A 19,964-nucleotide genomic window follows, 5' to 3' on the forward strand; every position below is an offset into this window, starting at 1 on the left:
AACATCTTTGCTATAGCAGGTAGAACAGAATTGAATACAGTATTCCAAAAATGGCCTAACCATTGTTCTGTCCAGTTGCAGCATGTCATCTCAACTCTTATACTCAATACATTGACCAATAAAGGCAAGTGTACCAAGCATCACCTTCATTACCCTGTCTACCTATGACTATACCTTCAAAGAACTATGCACTTTGCACCCCAAGGTCTCTTTGTCAGTGGAGGTGATGGCCTGGTGTTATTATTGCTGGACTGTTAATCCAGAGATCCAGATAATGTTTTGCGGACCCAGGATTGAATCCCGCCAAGGCAAATGGTGGCGTTTGAATTCAGTAACTATCTGGAGTTAAGAGTCTTATGATGACCTTGAATCCATTGGCAATTGTCAGGAAAAACCCATCCGATTCACTAATGTCCTTTAGGGAAGGAAACCTCCATCCTTACCTGATGCTGCCTGAATTATTGTGTTCTTCCAGCTTCCTGCTTGTCTACTATCCTTACCTGGTCTGAGCTACATGTGACTGAAGACCCACAACAATGCAGTTGATTCTTAACTGCCCTCTGGACAATTAGGGATGGACAATAAAAGCTGCCTAGCCAGCGATGCCCTCATCCCGTGAATGAATAAAGAAAATAAAACCTCCCAGGATCCTACCATTAAGTGTCTAAGTCCTGCCTTGATTTGCCTTTACAAAATGCAACACTTCATGTTTATCCATCTGCCACTCGTCGGTCATCAGCCCATCTGATCGATGTCCCATTGTATTCTGAGATAACCTTCTTCACTGTCCAATACACCACCAATTTTGGTGTCATCTACAAATTTACTTACCATTTCTTCTGTATTCACATCCAAATCATTAATATAAATGACAAAAAAATAGTAGATGCAGCACCGAGCCTTGTGGCACACAGCTGGTCACAGGCCTTCAGTCCTCCATGTTTTGTAGTTTTCACATTTTGGATAGTGGAAGCAGGTTTAAAAATGTTGGACGAATGAATATATCTTTCAAATATTTGAACACAGGTACAGTGGACTGATTGATATCCCACGGTGCAAAACACTTTGATTCCAAGAATCTATCAATCCTTCTAATTAGCCCCAGAAGACAACACCTTCCTGCAACTGGTTTTCTAAAACCCCTTTCCACTTTCTCCCCGGTACAAACAAAATCTGAAGAATTGGACCGTCCCTCAGAATGCAATTGGACAAGATCTATGCAGCAGTAAAACTTCTTTGCGCACCACAGCATTATCCAACAACTGCTGTCCAATTTCAGAATTACATTTGATATTTGACACTGAGTTTTGCAAACACAGGCTGTTTGGGTTCAGTTAATACCTTGTTTGTTAAAAGCCATTAAAGGGACTTTGATGTGGTCCACCAGTCGCTGGGATGTGACTTGCCTGTACTGAAATTCATAAAGCTCATTATTCATTTATGCAATAAGCAGAAAATCATTTTGGTTCAACAGCAGCATCCCATTAATGGCAAACAGCCCTTGTATTGCACCTGTCATTCACACTTTGAAGATATGTTTTCATTCCAGGATAATTTGATCATTAGATGCAATTCTGCAACTGGCCAACATTTGCTAGATAATTTTGTTAAAACATTTATTCTCACTCTTGGATTTATGTAGGTACCCTACACAATCTATTAATAACATTTTTTCAAAAACTGAGAGAAGAATTAAAACGTCCAGGTTTAATTTATGCTTAGCATTTTCTTATTGTCATACATACGTCTGGTAAAATTGCACATCTTTACATAATCCTAGTCAAGAAAATTGCTTTCATGTTTTTGTCTGTTTTTTCTTAATCCCCAAGTGTCTTGGCATTGTGAGACTGTGAGCCATTTAGAAATGAATTCTGGTACTCTGTTGGAACTATCAATAAATGGATGACTGCCCACTTTCATCGGCTATATTTAAAATGGTCTCCTTTTCCATTTACCTTGCACGGGTATTGGTCCCAAATCAATATGAGTTGGCTATTCGATGCAATTCAGGATTGCCTAATTGCATTTCTATTAAACAAGGTGGACTAAATGTATTAGCCTCTTCTGCATCTTTTTTAACTCGTCCTGGATGTAGGTTTACTCACTGAGCTGCAAGGTTCATTTTCACGAACACTGCATTAGATAAACAGGCAGAAAACTAACCACCAGGATACATGAACGTCAACTGGCGCAAAAAGACATGTCCCACTCTCACTAATGTCCTTACGTACAGATGAGGAAGGACACCATTTCGACTGGGACAACACATCCATCCTAGGGCAAGCTAAACAGAGACAGGCAGGAGAATTCCTAGAAGCATGACATTCCAACCAGAACACACTCAACAAGCACATTGGCTTGGATCCCATTTACCACCTCCTGAGAAAAAGAACAGGAAATGACATCATCAACCCAAGGAAACCCAAAAATCTAAATAGAAAGTGGGCTACACCACCAGTGCTTCATCCAGAGGCTCACTGATGATTTGTAGATTAGATTACTTACAGTGTGGAAACAGGCCCTTCGGCCCAACAAGTCCACACCGCCCCGCCGAAGCGTAACCCACATACCCCTACATCTACATTTACATTTACATTTACCCCTTACCTAACACTATGGGCAATTTAGCATGGCCAATTCACCTGGCCTGCACATCTTTGGACTGTGGGAGGAAACCGGAGCACCCGGAGGAAACCCACGCAGACACGGGGAGAACGTGCAAACTCCACACAGTCAGTCGCCTGAGGCGGGAATTGAACCCGGGTCTCAGGCGCTGTGAGGCAGCAGTGCTAACCACTGTGCCACCGTGCCACCCATGATGTTACCTAGTATGGTGACAAAACGTCTCAAAACGAACCTTCCAGCTCAGCGAGCAAACCTACATCCAGGACCTCAACCTGAGCTACAAGTCTTCTCAAAATTCGCTTTTTAACTTGTGTCCGCAAATTATGTCAGATATTAAAATGCTGCATCGTCTCCCTTTTTGTATTGTTGTCATCTTGACTAATTCAACAGACACTAGATCGAGTCACACCACAGTCAGGAAACAACCCTAGGTACTCCCTCTGTAGCAACTCAGTTTCTGTTACTTCTACTGGTTGTTCTGCCATGATTTGAGATATAAATATTCTGGAATCAGCCAGATCATTGCTCAAGATAAAATGAACTCTTTATATAAGATAAATTATTTACAAGAGATACCATATCAACGTTCAAGATTAGATAAGTGCAGATGGATGAAGGAATATGGTTGCCAGGGTATAACAGTACAGCACGTAAATGAGATTATGTGTATTTGTCTGTTGTGTTTAAAGTTTTCTGAGAGAATAGTCATGGTGAAATCAGCACCCATCCAATATCATTCGCATATTTGCCAAAGATGTAACTATGCAATAGGTTATTAAAAGAATTAAAATTGGAACGAGCCTACCAGCAGGATTTAAAATGAGCGCCAGAGCATTTGACCTTTCAGTGATCCGATGTATTGCTGCTGTGAGATTTATCCACTACTGTCCTGACACAGGCATTTAGCAAATACCCTCAAAAGGCATTCAACACCTGAAAGTATTGAAAGGTACTTCGGAGGTGGAGTAGGCCAATAGACAATAGACAATAGATGCAGGAGTAGGCCATTCAGCCCTTCGAGCCTGCACCGCCATTCAATATGATCACGGCTGATCATTCCCAATCAGTATCCTGTTCCAGCCTTATCTCCATAACCCTTGACTCCACTATCTTTAAGAGCTCTATCCAATTCTTTCTTAAATGAATCCAGAGACTGGGCCTCCACTGCCCTCTGGGGCAGAGCATTCCACACAGCCACCACTCTCTGGGTGAAGTAGTTTCTCCTCATCTCTGAGCCTATTCCATCATTCAGTGATAATGCAACAGTTCTGCTTTGTTTTAATTCATTCATGGGACTTGGGTGTCACTGGATGGCTGGCATTTATTGCCCACCTCTAGCTGCCCTTCAGAACATGGTGGTGAGCTGCCTTCTTGAACTGCTGCAGTCTAAATGTTGTAGGTTGACCCACAATGCCCTTAGGGAGGGAATTTTGACTCAGCAACAATGAAGGAATAGTGATAGATTTCCAAGTCAGGTGGTGAGTGACTTGAATAGGAACTTGCAAGTGGTGGTGTTCCCAAAACTCCTGGTAAGTGGTCATGGATTTGGAAACTGCTGTCTAAGGCTCTTTGGTGAATTTCTGCAGTGTTTCTTGTAGATAATACACAGTGCTGCGACTGAGCATAGGTAGTGGAGGGAATGGATGTTATATCAATCAGGCAGACTGCTTTGTCCTGAATGGTATTAAGCTCCTTGATTGTTGTTGGGAACTACACCTATCCAGGCAAGTGGGGAGTACACCATCACACTCCTGATTTGTGCCTTATAGGCTTTAAGGAGCCAGGCAGTGCGTTACCCACTGCAGCATTCCTAATTTCTGACCTGCTCTTGTAACCAATTTTATGTGGCAAGTACGGTTGAGTTTCTGGTTAATCACAATGTCCAGGATGTCTTAGTGCAAGATTCATGGATGGTAAACCATTGGATGTCATGGGCAGTGGTTGAATTGTTTCTTCTTGCTGATTGTCATTGTCTGGCATTTGTGTGGTGTGAATATTACTTGCCATTTGTCAGCCCAACCTGGATATTTTCTAGATCTTACTGAATTTGAACATGGACTGCATCAGTATCTGAGGAATTGGGAATATTGCTGAGCATTGTGCAGTCATCAGCACACATCCCCAGTTCTGACCTTTTCGCGGAGGGAAATTCATTGATGAAGCAGCTGAAAATGCACGGCCCTAGCATTGAAATGTTTTTGCATGTAATGGATCCAATTGTAGACTGATTTATGTCTCCTGCAATAAAATACCTGATGCCAGCTGACAGCTTGTAAGTTCATGTTCCATCTGAGTTCAAGTTTTCTTTATTAACTCTTATGTAAATTACAGGACAGTTACAGTAAAGTGACATGGGAAGAGAGAAATCATTACCACCAGATTTGCTTTGTTAATAGTCAGACTGACGTTGTGTGTATCTCTGGCTGATCATTATGTACCAATTGTCATCGTGAAACAACAATCAAAACCATCTTGCCCTTCCAGTACAAAGGAATCCATGTAATGAGCATGTCTAAGATCTAAATAAAGAATATAACAATGGTTGTATGAGGATTCTGTACAAAATTAAACAGTTTTTTAAATTAACTAATAAAATGTATTACATTTGTGCTGTTTTTGAAAACTATCAATGTCTACAATCTTCACCACAGCTGTTTTTGACCATTGACATTCCAATTGGATAATTCACAAGAGGGAAGAAACCTGTCTCAAGTCTGATCACTTGCATTTGTGCAGCTGCATTTTTGAGCCAGTAGCAAAAATGTTTATCTAATTTACTGACTTATTCTTGACTATGTGAAATGTTAGTAGTTAATGATTTGACTCAGGAGAAAAATGAATAAATGATATTATTCCAAAAGTCAAATGTTCAGAGTCAAAATGATTTAGAGGAACTGAATGTTTCAGTCATAACTGAGAATTTTTAAATTGATCAGGGACCCTTTTATATTTTAAATGTATTGAATTAGCACGTAATTTCCAATTTGAGTCAAATCCATGTTACTTCATTTCAAATGAGAAAACTGCAGGGATATTATTCTGTATACCATACACTGATCATGTCTCATCAGGAGCATCATTTTTGATTTGAATCCAACTGAGCAAAGCAACTGCTTACAACTCTCAAATTATCTAAAGGTTTTCTTGCTGAACTATATGCCTAATTGAACACACTGTGCCAGGTCACACATCTGTGTCTCACCAATAAGCAAAATTAAAATTTGTCTTCTCTTTGGACCACCCTGCCTTCCAGCCCACCATCGCTTGCCTCCTCTGAACAGAAGTAGTGCGAAGTCTATATGCTGCTTTGCCAAACCTCTTGAAGAATGCGTATTCACATGCAGAGGAAGTGATCTTATTTACAGACATGCAAAAATAATTTTCAGTATATTACCCATGACTTATTAAATCTGAAACTTCAGGTCTGTTTAGTAGTGAACTTCCTTTAAAAGAAAAAGACAAGAATTGGAATTGTGGAATGACTGCCTGATTTGCAATATTGTGTGTAGGGGAGAGGGGGAAAACAGACAAGCTACTTTCCTATTTTCGACTTGCATGAAACTATTACATTTGAGTGACTAAGGGTTAATACTGGGTTTAATTTTGATGTATCTTAAAAGGTAATTTGCTTCATGCTGTTTTCATTTCAGTGGTATCATATTTAATAATAATGTGATCTGCAAAATTAAAATACAGTAATTCAGATTTCTCATTCACCAATAGGATCCCTAAGGGCTTTACTGAAACTTAATGTTTTGCTAACATCTTGTTTCAGAAGGATATGCAAGTTATTAATGTTTTTTTTCATATTGTAACTGACATGGCTAGAGTCCCACAGATACAACAACTAATTAAAGATAGCTTTATAAGCAATAAACAGTCTAGAGATTTGAATTTGCATAGGATTTGTATATTTTAGGTGTGATAACGTTGTAAGTGTGTCCTCACTAAAATGAAACACCAAGCCGTATTTTCTACTTCTCATCAATATTGGCATTAGTCAGTGGCCAGTAAAATATTGTACAAAACTCAGATTTAGAAATTCTGCACCTTAATGACATATTTGAATCCCTGAGGACTCAATCCACCAATACTCGCAATATGGGATTGTGGCTTTCTCACCATTTGCTTAACTGGTCAGGGGAAATGCAGCGTTTGATAGTATGGCTGTACCGTGAGCATTCAGATGCAATGGACAATCTTTAAACTTCAACCCCATGGCATCAATGTGGACTTCAATAGTTTCCTCATTTCCCCTTCCCCCACCTCACCCCAGTTCCAAACTTCCAGCTCAGCACTGTCCCCATGACTTGTCTTACCTGCCTATCTTCTTTTCCACCTATCCACTCCACCCCCCCGACCTATCAGTTTCATCCCCTCCCCCACTCATCTATTGTACTCTATGCTACTTTCTCCCCACCCCCACCCTCCTCTCATTTATCTCTCCACCCTTCAGGCACTCTGCCTGCATTCCTGATGAAGGGCTCCTCCGATGCTGCCTGAACTGCTGTGCTTTTCCAGCACCACTCTAATCTAGTCTTTAAAGGATGACTATGTGGTATGCAGCAACTAAACTTTCCTTCAAGGTGCAAAAATCCAAAAAGTTCAGTTTACTGTGGCTGACAATGGAAGCTAAGGATTGTATGTGATTAAAAGAAAAGGCTTTTAAAGTGACGAGAAGTAGAAATAAATCAGAAGATTGGGAATTTTGTTTTAGAATTTAGCAATGGAAAACAATGAAACTAATAAGGAGAAGAGGCATAGAATTTGAATGCAATCAAGTTTAAAAAAAACTGGACTGTAAAAGCTTCTACAGATACAAAAAAAACTATTGCTAAGACAAATATAGGTCCAATGAAAACAGCCAGGAGAATTTATACAAGAGAAAGAGCATAGAACAGTACAGCACAGAACAGGCCCTTCAGCCCACGATGTTGTGCCGACCACTGATCCTCATGTATGGACCCTCAAATTTCTGTGACCATATGCATGTCCAGGAGTCTCTTAAATGTCCCCAATGACCCTGCCTCCATAACTGCTGCTGGCAACGCATTCCATGCTCTCTCAACTCTCTGTGTAAAGAACCCACCTCTGACATCCCCTCTATACTTTCCTCCAACCAGCTTAAAACTGTGACCCCTCGTGTTAGTCATTTCTGCCCTGGGAAATAGTCTCTGGCTATCAACTCTATCTATGCCTCGCATTATCTTGTATACCTCAATTAGTCCCCTCTTCTCCTTTTCTCTAATTAAAAAAGTCCGAGCTCAGTCGACCTCTCCTCATAAGACAAGTCCTCCAGTCCAGGCAGCATCCTGGTAAACCTCCTCTGAACCCTCTCCAAAGCATCCACACCTTTCTTATAGGGCGACCAGAACTGGACGCAGTATTCCAAGTGCGGTCTAACCAAAGTTTTATAGAGCTACAACAAGGTCTCACGACTCTTAAACTCAATACCCCTGTTAATGAAAGCCAATACACCATATGCTTTCTTAACAACCCTGTCCACTTGGGTGGCCACTTTAAGGGACCTATGTACCTGCTCACCAAGATCCCTCTGCTCCTCCACACTGCCAAGAATCCTATCCTTAATCCTGTACTCAGTTTTCAAATTCGACCTTCCAAAATGCATCACCTCGCATTTATCCAGGTTGAACTCCATCTGCCACCTCTCAGCCCATCTCTGCATCTTGTCAATGTCCCGCTGCAGCCTACAATAGCCCTCTATAACGACACCTCCAACCTTTGTGTCATCTGCAAACTTGCTGGCCCAATGGTCAGTGAAGCTTACTAATTAATTTGTGTCTCTTACTGAGGAAAATGCTAGAAATCCAAATGACGAGAGAAAGTGAGGAGCTGAAGAAAATTAGTATCAGTAAGGAGATTATATTGGAGAAATTACCAGGCTGAAAATTAAGTTCCTGGGTACTGATGATTTACGTCCCAAAGTGTTGAAGTAGATGCCTATAGAGATATTCAATGCATTGATAATCATTTTCCATAGATTCTAGAACAATTCCTGCAGATTGGAAGCTTACAAATGTCACTCTTTTTTTTCCTTTAAGAAAACAGCAGAGTGAGAAGATCTAGGAACTACAGACCCTATCAGTCCTGCATCGATAGTAGGGAAAATACTAGAACCTGTCATAGAGAATGTGATAAATGGGCAAATGGGTAAAAGTGGTCTGTGTGGGCATAGTCAACATGAATTTACAAATTGGAAATCATGGTTTGACGATCTTGGTGTATTTTTTGGTGTATTTGATAAAGAAGAGTCAATAGGTGTAGCATACTTGGATTTTTGGAAGGCTTTTGATAAAGTTGGTTCACAAAGTTAAAGTATGTGGTACAGGAGATAATGTATTGATGTTAACAGACAGGAAAATGTAGGAATAAATGGGTCATTGGGAGACTGACTGTTAGGGTACTGCATGGATCAGTACTTGGGCCACAGTTGTTAATATATATCAGTGATTTGGATGTTCAGAACTAAATGGTGGAGCAGGCTAAAAGGCCTATTTTTATTCCAATTTTCCTATTCATCCTCTTGGAACCAGGCATATTTTTCCTGTATTTTAGTGGAGAATCTGTGTATCCTAATATTTCATTAATGGTCTTCCTGTGTAAGTTAATAAACATACAAATTAAATAGGATATGTATATGTCATTAAGACTTTAGCAAAAGAAGTTACAGTTGCTTTGAAATCATTCCTTTAAGGGCAAAGGCTTCTCATTTTCCTATTTTGTGTGCAGTTATAAGAAGGCTGTATTTTACCTTGGGCTAGTAGTTCATTTCCCCCCCCCTCAGATGTTTCACATTGCCTTTTCTAATGCATGGTAGGATGTGTGCCAGGCAGTAGTAAAGTCCCAGTGTTTCAAATGACATGTTTCAGTCCAGTCCTGGAACCTTTTATGACTGCATTGTCCAGTTATCCATTTAAATCAATCCAGTAACTGATTTCTTGTCATTAAATAATCTGTTTCTTTTAATAGATTGGTATCTTGACAATGGTTCCATAAAGGCCCAGGAACAAGTATTCTTTGCTAATGTATGAGCCATGTCAGTGAGCATCGGCAGATTCTTTTGGACTGGAAAGTGAATTGGACTGGTCTTGATCCTGTCTTCATTCAAAATCTAATAAGGGTTTCTGGGTGATGATCAGCCCGCTTTCTTTCTGTAAAAAAACCAAGAGTCTGGCACACAAAATTCAACCTCCAATTGAAATTGCCTTCCTCATTTGGAAGGCTGAGAAACTCCCTGGGCTTCTGGATGGAGCAATGACAATTTAAATTTTCAGTCCACATGGAACTGTGTTTTCCAGCATATCATAATGCATTGCTAATGAAATGTTTTTCCAATGTGGCCCAATTTTTAAGGCTTGAAAGTTGTAATTTCCCCCCTCCCCACCCCCATGAAAGTGAGTAGGCTGGTGAAGAGACCTGAGACAGCGAGAAATATCAGAGGTGAGTGTGAGAGCACACAGTTGTCTCCTACAGCAAGAGCACAGCTGTTATGACTTGGTCAGTGCTCTATGTGGCCATTGCTGCCTTGCAACTTCTTGACCCCAAAATTTCAGCTCTCAAACTCCCTTGGGTGCCAACCTCCACTTTGAACAACGCTGTCATTTTGTTACTTTCTTCATGTGTTGAGTTCAGTGTACTGAATTTTTTTTTCCCCCGTAGCCTTTTGAACAGCTAATGCAAGCTTATTAAGATGCAATGGTGTGGATTTTTCAGCTTTATCTTTCATTTCCAAATATAACTAATGAAGTGCTTGGAATATTATGGTTATGTCATTTCAAATAACTTGTTTTTTCTGTTTCATAAGATTTTTAAAAAATGCTTTCTTTATTATTTCATTATTCCTGGTTGTGTTTAAACTTGACAAAGACATAAAATTAGATGGAGCATAACAGTGTACAAGATATTCGACTAATTCTAAATTACCTTTTAGTTGAATTGGAGTCTTTCTTTTGAAGGAAATAGTAAAACAAAATTGATCCATTTAAGATTAGAAAAAGAAAATGTTGCAAGAGATATTAATCTTGTGTGTCTCTTTGCCTCTCCAGACATGGTTGAGAAGTTACATTAAATTATTCCAAGCAACATGTCAGCGCTGTGGAAAGTTTCTTCAGGATGGACTGCCTCCCACATGGAGAGATTTCCGAACACTTGAGGCCTTTCATGATACCTGTAGACAGTAATGCTCAACTCACTGTCTAGAAACTGAGAATCATGTCTGGATAGAGTGATGTGTACAACGAAGTGCACAGGATTTTGGGTAAATGTACCTAGTTAAGGATTTTAATGATTTCCTGCAGAGGTGAAGTTCTTTCAAATCTTTTGTTTTTGAGCAAAATTATTTTTAACCAACTATCTCTGAGATAAAAAGTAATAGTGCCTTCAGTAGGATAGGTCTGTCGCTGACGTATTTTTTAAAAGAAAAAATAAATTGAAAACCATTGTTTTGTGTATGGGTTACAATTTTATTTTTAGAATACATTTTCTGTTTGTTGTTCTCCAAAACTATTATTTGTGTGTTTAGAACAAGGCATCTTATTAGTATCATCCACGCTGGTTCTGATCAAATTTATCATTCATTTAGCTGTCCCATTCAAGCATCCAGTTATTGTGTGCTTTATAGCAACCATATTCCTGAGGATTGTCTTTGCTTTCTTTATCACAATATTTGGCTTGTTTCTTGTTCTGTTCTTCACCTCACTATAACATTTCAGTGTTTTCATCCCACTGACTGAACTAGTCAATAAAATGAGCAAAGGCATTTGTCAGCTTTGATTCTTACAGTGATAAAATGTTGTTTTACCAGCCATAAGATCCAAATTCCAATCTCTCAACTTTAACTAGCATTCGTACTCAAACTTGCCCATCATCAGAGCATGATTACCTGAGGGAGAGGAGGAGGGTCAGATTCTGTGGCAGGATATTCACAAGTGGAGCTCTATTTTTGGCAACTGGTGACATGAATGTTACAGAATTTTCATTCTCCCAAATCAATCCGCAGACACCTTATCTGGGAAGGAAAAAGGATACCATTGGTGCATTACAGTGCTTTAAGAATTCTGGACTGGCCTAGAATTTCTCAAATGGGCGAGTTGACAATCTCTGTTCATTTTTTGGAAGATAACAAGCAGAGACCAGGCTAAATTCTGGGGCTGTGATAGAAAATAAGTGACTTGATCCTGCAGGAGATTCTTCAAAGCTTGAAAATAGAGTTATCCTCTAGGAAAAAATATAATCAAAAATAAGCTGACACACTAATCCTCCAGTTCAGCTATTTCCTTAAATCATAAAGTCAGAGTTAAATTTAGCCAGTGTGTTCCATTTTAGTTTTTAATCCACAAACTGTTGCTTCCTCTAATGGACCATTGTGACCACTTGAGTGTTCTTGAATTTTATCACTTGAAAATGACGAGGGATGGCAGTGCTTAACACTTCAGCACTATCCTGAAGTGAGATGTTATTTTAATGGTTGCTGTCCTTCTGACAGGCAGACTTGTCACATTCCTTTTCCTGTTATTTCACTTCTTATTGAATGTGAGCTTGGTTTTAACACTCCTGCACATCATTATGGATAGCTTTGTCACTTTTGCATGCCTACATTTTGTTTTCTTTTAAATAGTGGAATGACGCCAAGTGAGTTATCTAGTTCAACAGTTGAGCTCTTGATTGATTGACTTGGGTAAGTTTTGTGTGTTTGCTGCCTGGCTGGTGGATAATCCTTGCAAGTTGCAAAATAATCCATATCACAAAGGGATAAATGGTCTAATCTAATTTCTTGTCCAGTCTATTACAACAGTTACTGACTAGTTGCAAAAAATAACTTCTAATTACTGAAATCACATTTGACCTGATCTGAGTTGAAGGACGTTTTGTGCTGGTTCAATGTGGATTTTTTTTTAAATGTTGAAGTCAGATTCATCATTGAAATTAATTTCTTCAGTGATATGTTGTTATGACATGGAGACAGAGAGCCAAATCAAATCAGCCTTTCTACCTCTGTATTCACAACACATTAAAATTAAAACCTTCAAAGAACCTCAAAATTGACCCCAGTGGTTCCTAACCAGACATCCCAGACTCTGCGAATAATCAGTTCTGGTCACTGGGTTTGTAGCTTAAACAATAAATGTAGCAATTTATTAACAATACATTAACTTTAGCAGAGCAAAACTAAGCAACAAAATAACCCCCTCGCGCACGATGCCAAGAGCCTGTCATTTCAGCCCCTTTTACATAAAAAAAGAGAGGCAAGCACAGTTAAGGATAAATAAAAGAAAATAACAAAATTAGCCAGACTAATTTACTTGGTTGTCATAGTGCATTGTTCCACAGATATAAATGATTTTTTTTTTCCTGTTGATTTAATGATATTGCCAATCAATGCCACCTTTTCCAGTTCACTCTGAAGTCGGCAATACTATAACTTAATTTCTATTCTATGGACTTCCAATAGCTGATAATCAGAGGTTAGGAGGGGAGCGTTCAAATCTTTGTCCTGTAGCATGAAAGGCCAAGCTCCATTTCTCAGAAAACACAGTCGAAAACCCTGTCTAAACTCCTGCCTCTACCTTTTTAGTCTGCCCATCTTGCTACAAGGTCCCAGTCACAGTTCAACATCTGCCATCTGCTTGAGCATAATGTCACCTCCTAGACTTGCTGGAACCAGTTCCCAGCTACTGACCTTGTTAATAGCCAGACATCTGCTATCTGCTTAAATGTACTACCCTCCCTGGTTTTGAAGAGTCTCTAGAATCTTTCAATTAAGAACCAATCTGCCATTAACTTCCAGACATGGCCTCACAAACAGGTAGCAGCTTATTGGTTCTCCACTTTTGTTAATACAAACTGCTGCCCACAGTCCGAAAGTCATTTTCAGCTCTCAGTTCTCGATTTACAGTTCCAAACCAAAATTGATTTTTAAAAAAACTGAAAATAATGAAAAATCAGCACGTGTTCTAGCAATGTGAATAGTGTGAATTATCAGCTGATAATGAACTGCCAAACATGTCTGCAATCAGTCAGTAGGGCTCTCTCTATTACAAAGCAAACTTCAAAGCACAAATCATTTTTCCTTGGAAATCCATGAATCTCCCAACATAGCTAGCTGTCTCTGAAATGCTCAAGTTTTTGATTAACTGTCCTACTCGAGAGTCAGTACAGGATATTAACCTTTATGTGGAGAAATGTTTCCTGAATTTAGGTTTAAGTGTGCCTTTTTATCATTTGTGTTCTGAGCAACATTTGTCATTTAATCAACCGGGAAAATTAAAATTTGTATTTTACACGGCAACATGTGTATCTATAATATAATATAATATAATATGTCTTTAAAGGTAGAAGAGCCCAAATTTTCAAATAATTTTAAGCTTATTATACCTATGGCTTACAATCCTTCTGCATTGTAAAACAGCAACTGTACCTGATACAAGTATTTTCACTTTGATCAAGAACTGGAGGGGAATGGTGTTGAAATCAAATAATTTTGTCTTCTGCACAATGGAGGAATGTGCACATAACCAGAAAATTGCAGGTTTGCAACCGGAGGTCATGTTATTCTATCTCCTGCTGTCTGGCACCTATAGTTTGGAACTTCAGTATTTCACTGCATGTGCAAGTAGGATAAAATTCAACGTCCACTTGTGGGAAAGTCAACAATAGCTGGAAAAGAATACAAAGTGACCTGTAGATGGGAATATTAAAAAGTGTTGATAATCTTTCATGGATATGTCTAATTCAAGCCCTTCAAGTAATCTTTGTCCTTGTACAAAACAAAAATTCAATTTTAAGGAGACAAAGCAACAAGCATGCAATCTCTGCCATCAACAAAGACCAAGGCAGAGGACCATGTCCAAGTCACACTGTCCTGACTTGCAAGTATATTGCCATTCCTCCTTCATCACTGGCTCAAAATCCTGGAACTCTATTTCTAATAGGAATTGCATCATGGACTGCAGCAGTATGATGGCACCTTATTAATTTTTGTTAATTTTTGGGTAAAAGTGCTTTTAATATTACAACAGGACTACTTTGACAACACACAGATCTATGAAAATTAAACGTGATTGTTCTTATTTTGTACATCTTAAGTCTTTCAATTTATTAGTGTTGTCTTTATTTAGTTCATTCAATTTTAACTCGACTCTTTCAAAAAGCACGTCTGTACTTGTCTTGAATGTCTCCACGTCGCTGAGAGAGCTATCCATTCTATGCATGAATACAAATCCCCTGTAATTTGATTTTTTAATTACTTTATTTTTTTTTAAAAGAAGATATTCTTGGCTATTAAAATTTACTTTGTAATGCTGTGGTGCTGTTGGAATGCAACAACTTCAGCTTTATGGATCACTGTCAATTTATGTTCTTTTATCCAAATGTTGTAAGCATCTCACTTTTAAAGGGTGTTGTGAAAACCTTTAGATTTTATTTGTCAGCTGGAAGTAGTGCAATGCTTTGTAAATTATCTTGAAAAAAGGAGAACAATTTTAAAACAAAAAAACTACATGTACAGCAGTTAAATCCTAAGAGAAACACACATTGGGAAGGCTTGGGAATTAATGTTTATAGCGCTGGATTAAACAGACTGACCAATTTTGAATTACTATCTCAGTGCACTTCTTGATCACTGCAAAGGCAATAGTCCTTGCCATGATCCGATTGCTGTAGATTTAATTAAGCTGCTGCTGAGTAATAATAAAGGGGAAATTTGCCCAGATATATTCTTGCCCCAAAAGTAGGAGTTGTCAGTAGTGCTATCAAGCAATGTTTGTTTGCCAATAAGATGACCACTGATGCTCCATTTGACTTCCACCAGAGTTACTCAGAACCAATCCTCATCACACCTATGTTCCAACATGGGCACATCTGAACTACAGAGGTGGACTAAGAATGATTAGATTTTACACTGAAGTGGAATTTTTCGCCCAATGTTATAGTGGCCAAATTTAATTAGGGAAAAATGCTTCTGATAGAATTTGCTATGAGGTGCAAATGTAATTTTGCAATTTGCAGAAACCGAAGTTGCTGGAGAAACTCAGCAGGTCTGGCAGCGTCTGCGGAGAGGAAACAGTATTATTGTTTCACGCCATGCTGCAGATGTGCTGAGTTTCTCCAGCAATTTCTGTTTTAGTAAACAGCAAAATTACATTTGCTGAACATATCTATTGAAATATTATCTATTCTGATCTAAAGCTCTCATCCATACTACAGAGATCCAGAGAAGAGGCATTACAAGGGTGCTGTGATAGGCATGAAATTTTTAATGTTCTTGTAATATAACATTCAATGTGGTTCAAAACCTTGAGGAGTAAAGTGGAGATGATTGTAGGTCTCCCTGTTTCCAATCTCAGCAATATACACCTTCTCTCAGATAAGAGAAAATGATGCTGGGTGTGATTGGACAATTGAGAGATTTTTTTTTCATGAGAAAATGCCAACAATAATAACCTCAATTCAGATTTAAATTAATTCCAAATTATATTTTTTAATTTCTAAAAATACTTACTTTATTTAACTTCAAAATATTTTGAATTGTTGTATTTTCCTTGGATTTTTTTAAGGTGCTTTTAGGTTGCAGAGTTTGTAACCATGATGGGATTGAACTGAACAAAAAAAATCAGAGATGACTCTGTTTTTTTTTTATGGATGGTTTTAATCAAGCATTAATGTGTAGTATTGAACAACAGCATGTCCTTGTATAGTGCCTGCAAAATATAGAATGTCCCAAAATAAAAAGGGAAGAGTTGAAGATGGTTGAAGGAATCCAGTGAGATGCCTGGTTGACTTAACATTTTTTTTTTCAGAGGGCTTTCATCATAATTCAATGTGAAGAACCATGTTTCAGAGTATTTTATCATTTTTTTTAAAAAAGCATAGAAGGTTCAATATTGTGAAATACTTTCTGCAGCACTTCGTAGAATTATTAATGAAAAATATGTAGAATAATCTGCACCAACAGTTTGATTCAACTTTAGAAAATGCTCCCAAAGAAAAGATTATATTCAGCTTGTCAATTTTTGTGCAAATCTTTTCCTGACATAAGTGTTCTCCATGCTTTCTTGAAAGTGTTGTGTTACCACTAGTTCCAAAGTGCTGTGCAGTGTACAATATCTTGGCATTAGTTGAGTCTTTGTTGTGTGATGTGGTATTCCTTTTAAGCATACCAATGTCAGCAGCAAGCCCAAATGTGTATTTGCCCAACATTTACATTTTGAATAATTATAAGATGATTAACCCAGTTCCCATTCAACTTTTGAGATCATATTAACATTCTGACAGAAATGAGCTCATTATGGACCAATAATAGAATGAACCATTGTCTGGACAGCACACAAAGACAATAATGTGGATGCTGGGAATCTGAAACACAACAAAAATATTGGGAAAACTCAGCTGGTGAGGCACCATCTGTCAAGATAACGATTCAGGTTAATGAAACCCATTTGAGTAAACTTGAGATATCTGAGAAATAACTTTGTCAGATCTGATTGAATATAATAACTGTATTTGAAAGTGAGAGTAGAAACTAGTTCAAAGCTGGGCATGTTTTATTTTATTTTGGTCTATTGTTAATTGGATTCAGTTTTGTACAAAGGTTGTTTAACTTTATATCAACAGACGAATTTCTGCATTAGACTTAGTTAAATGTCAGTGTACTAACCTCTGTTTTCACGTTTGGCTGTGGACAAATGGGAGGGAATTTTTACATAGCATGCAGTTTGACGTGTTGTATTGCTAGAATACAGTTGTTTGCTTAAACATATTTATTGTTTGTGATAAAGCAATTGCAAGGCAGTTTTGGAAATTGTCTTGTGTAAATCTTTCATTATCTTGTAGAGCAGTGTTCTTGGATTCTGAATCAATTGAGGAACAACTGATCTGATTTGACATGCATTATGTTCTGATTTAGGATGGAGGACTCTTTTAGATGCCCAATGGGAATTCATCCATTTGGTCAGATATTACTTTTAATTCTCTAGTTCAAGCTGTGTTTAGCATCAAGACTATTTCGATCCTAAATTCAGAAATGTTACTTTGAGTTTTTATTTACTTCAAAGAAAGTAAACAGAGGGTGTTAGTGAAAGTTAGCAGGCAGTAAGTATAAACATCACATCATTTTATATTTCTTTATGTTTCTTTATGTTGAATTGTGAACCAAAATGGGGACTTTTTTTTTGTGTCTCTCTCTCTCTGTCTCACTTTGTCTATCTCACGGTCTCTCATTCACTCTGTTTAAACCTCTCTGGCATGCACACTGTCTCGCTGTCTCGCTCTTTCAGTCTGTCACTTTGTCTGTCTCTTAGTCTCCACCAATTTTTGTGTCTTCTGCAAAGGACTAAATAAAACCTGGAAATAGGAGATCAGAAGTCGGCTGTCTGTGATTTATTTGGAATAAATAGTTTTGAATTTATTAAGTACCTGTGGTTAGTGTTTTTTGTTAGACCAAGTCAATCAGAAAGGTAAATGGAAGACTTTGAATAAACCTTGAACTTTTGTGATGACCCTGGAGTGTTAGCGCACTTGCCCAAGTGGTTTGTGGCATAGGAGATCAGTAGCAGCATGGGTACGCAGTTATCTAAGTGACAGAAAATAGAGTGTAACAATATGCCTTTTGCTTTTCCAACTTTAGAAGGTTGTACCGTAGTGTTACTCACAGCTCAGTACTCAGGCCATTCATTCTGTTTTTAATTCCTTCATGGGTTGTGGCTATTCACATTTATTCCCCATCCTTAATTGCCCTTGAGAAGTTGATTGCAAATTGCCTTCTTGAATCACTACAATCTGTGCAGAAATCCACACCCTCAGAGTTGTTAGAAAGGTAATTCCAGGAGTTTGACTCACCAGCAGTGAAGGAATGGTTTCGAGCTTAGAGTGGAGCTAGCAGGTGATGGTACTCCAATATATTTGCTGCCCTCGTCCTTTCAGGTGGGAGAGGTCGCTGGTTTGGAAGATGCTGTCAAGGGAATCTTGATGAGATGCTGTTTTGCATCTTGTTGGTGATAATTGGTGCTGCTGTTTTGCATTGGCAGTGGATGAGGTGATCACCAAATGGACTGCTTTGTCCTGAATGATGTCAAGCTTGTTCAGTGTTGGAGCTGCATTCTTCCAAGCCTTTCTAACTATCTTCCTGATACCAATAAGTGAGTTGCTTCAGCTACCATTTAGGCACAAATCCATTGTGCACATTTTACTGCTGCTTGCGGTGAAAAGGTGCCATGACATAATGTTTCTGTCCATGCAGTAAGCCTTAAAAATACTGTTCCATATTGGAAAGGTGAACCTGGAAGACCAGTCCAGCTACCTCTTGCCCCCTTCCCAAGACACAGGCACCAATTTTTAAAAATATCTTTCATTTAAAGAAGGATTTGCATTACCCATTTTATGACCGTGTGATACCACTCTATGTACTGTCAGCTGAAGCTAGGTTTGATATAAATATTTAGGTGTTTCCAATCCAGGCTATAACAACTGAACAGCTCAACAACCTTAATATTTCTATAATGCCAAAGTTAATGCAAGTTTGAAGCTGAATTTGACATATTAAGTTTAAAACTTGTGGTAAATGTCTTAAACCCATTGAAATAAGTTGGAGTCTGAAAAGTGTCAGTAAATAGTTAGGAAGACTATTTCTGTAATCTGGGTAGCTGCTGTTAGACCTATTCTGAGTCATGGCCTGTCACTTTACTGGAGCTCTGAATTAATTGAATATGAAGCATTGAACTGTAATTGCATTTTCAGTCACAAGAGCTTTTAGTGAGAGCTTGGTTGTCTTCAGTGCTTGAGTTTGACAATTAAGTTGTGTCTATGTCATTCATAGGGGAAGTGTACAATTATTGTAATAACACCGTAACACCACTGTGTTAACAGCATTATTATCACAGTCACACCATCTGCTCAATTAACTTCTAGAACACAGAAAATCAAAGTCTTTTGCAGTTGTGGAAGTTATAAATTTACAATCTTCATAAGCCTTTGAAATCAATTCCCAAAAAGAATCAAATCTGACCCTCCATTTTTCAACTTCTCTTTAATCATCATTGACAATTGCTAACCAACAAGTTTGGTTATTTACCTCAGATGTTTGTGAACTCTGTGGGTCCTTGCATGGCTGATGAGCCCAATCCTAGAGTCACATCTCCTGGCACACATTTGGAAAGTATTTCTGGAAGGTAAAGCTGGTTCTTCCCTTGAGATTGCTGTCATTCCTTTCTCCAGTTCCTTTTCTGAACTCCCTCTCACTAATGGACATTTTCAAAGAATTGTGTTCCTTCATTCAAGAGCTTCATCCAAATCAACTCCTTTAAGAACGAGGGTCTCCTACACAT

The 19,964-nt window shown here is 38.4% G+C and overlaps 1 protein-coding gene across 2 annotated transcripts in view; it reads left to right on the forward strand.

Moving 5' to 3' along the window:
- Positions 1-11,086, forward strand: part of med27 (mediator complex subunit 27) — a 220,603-nt gene extending 209,517 nt beyond the window's left edge. The window contains exon 8 of one of the 2 annotated variants that reach the window (XM_072566435.1): positions 10,692-11,086. In XM_072566435.1, coding sequence (XP_072422536.1) covers positions 10,692-10,826 — 135 coding nt within the window. In that variant the 3' untranslated portion in view covers positions 10,827-11,086. Of the gene's footprint in view, positions 1-4,956; positions 5,167-10,691 lie in introns of those variants that run through there. The other variant, XM_072566436.1, reaches the window with a different exon arrangement.
- Positions 11,087-19,964: the final 8,878 nt, after the last annotated feature.

The sequence above is a fragment of the Chiloscyllium punctatum genome, chromosome 49 (assembly GCF_047496795.1).
Source record: "Chiloscyllium punctatum isolate Juve2018m chromosome 49, sChiPun1.3, whole genome shotgun sequence".
Taxonomy (NCBI): domain Eukaryota; kingdom Metazoa; phylum Chordata; class Chondrichthyes; order Orectolobiformes; family Hemiscylliidae; genus Chiloscyllium; species Chiloscyllium punctatum.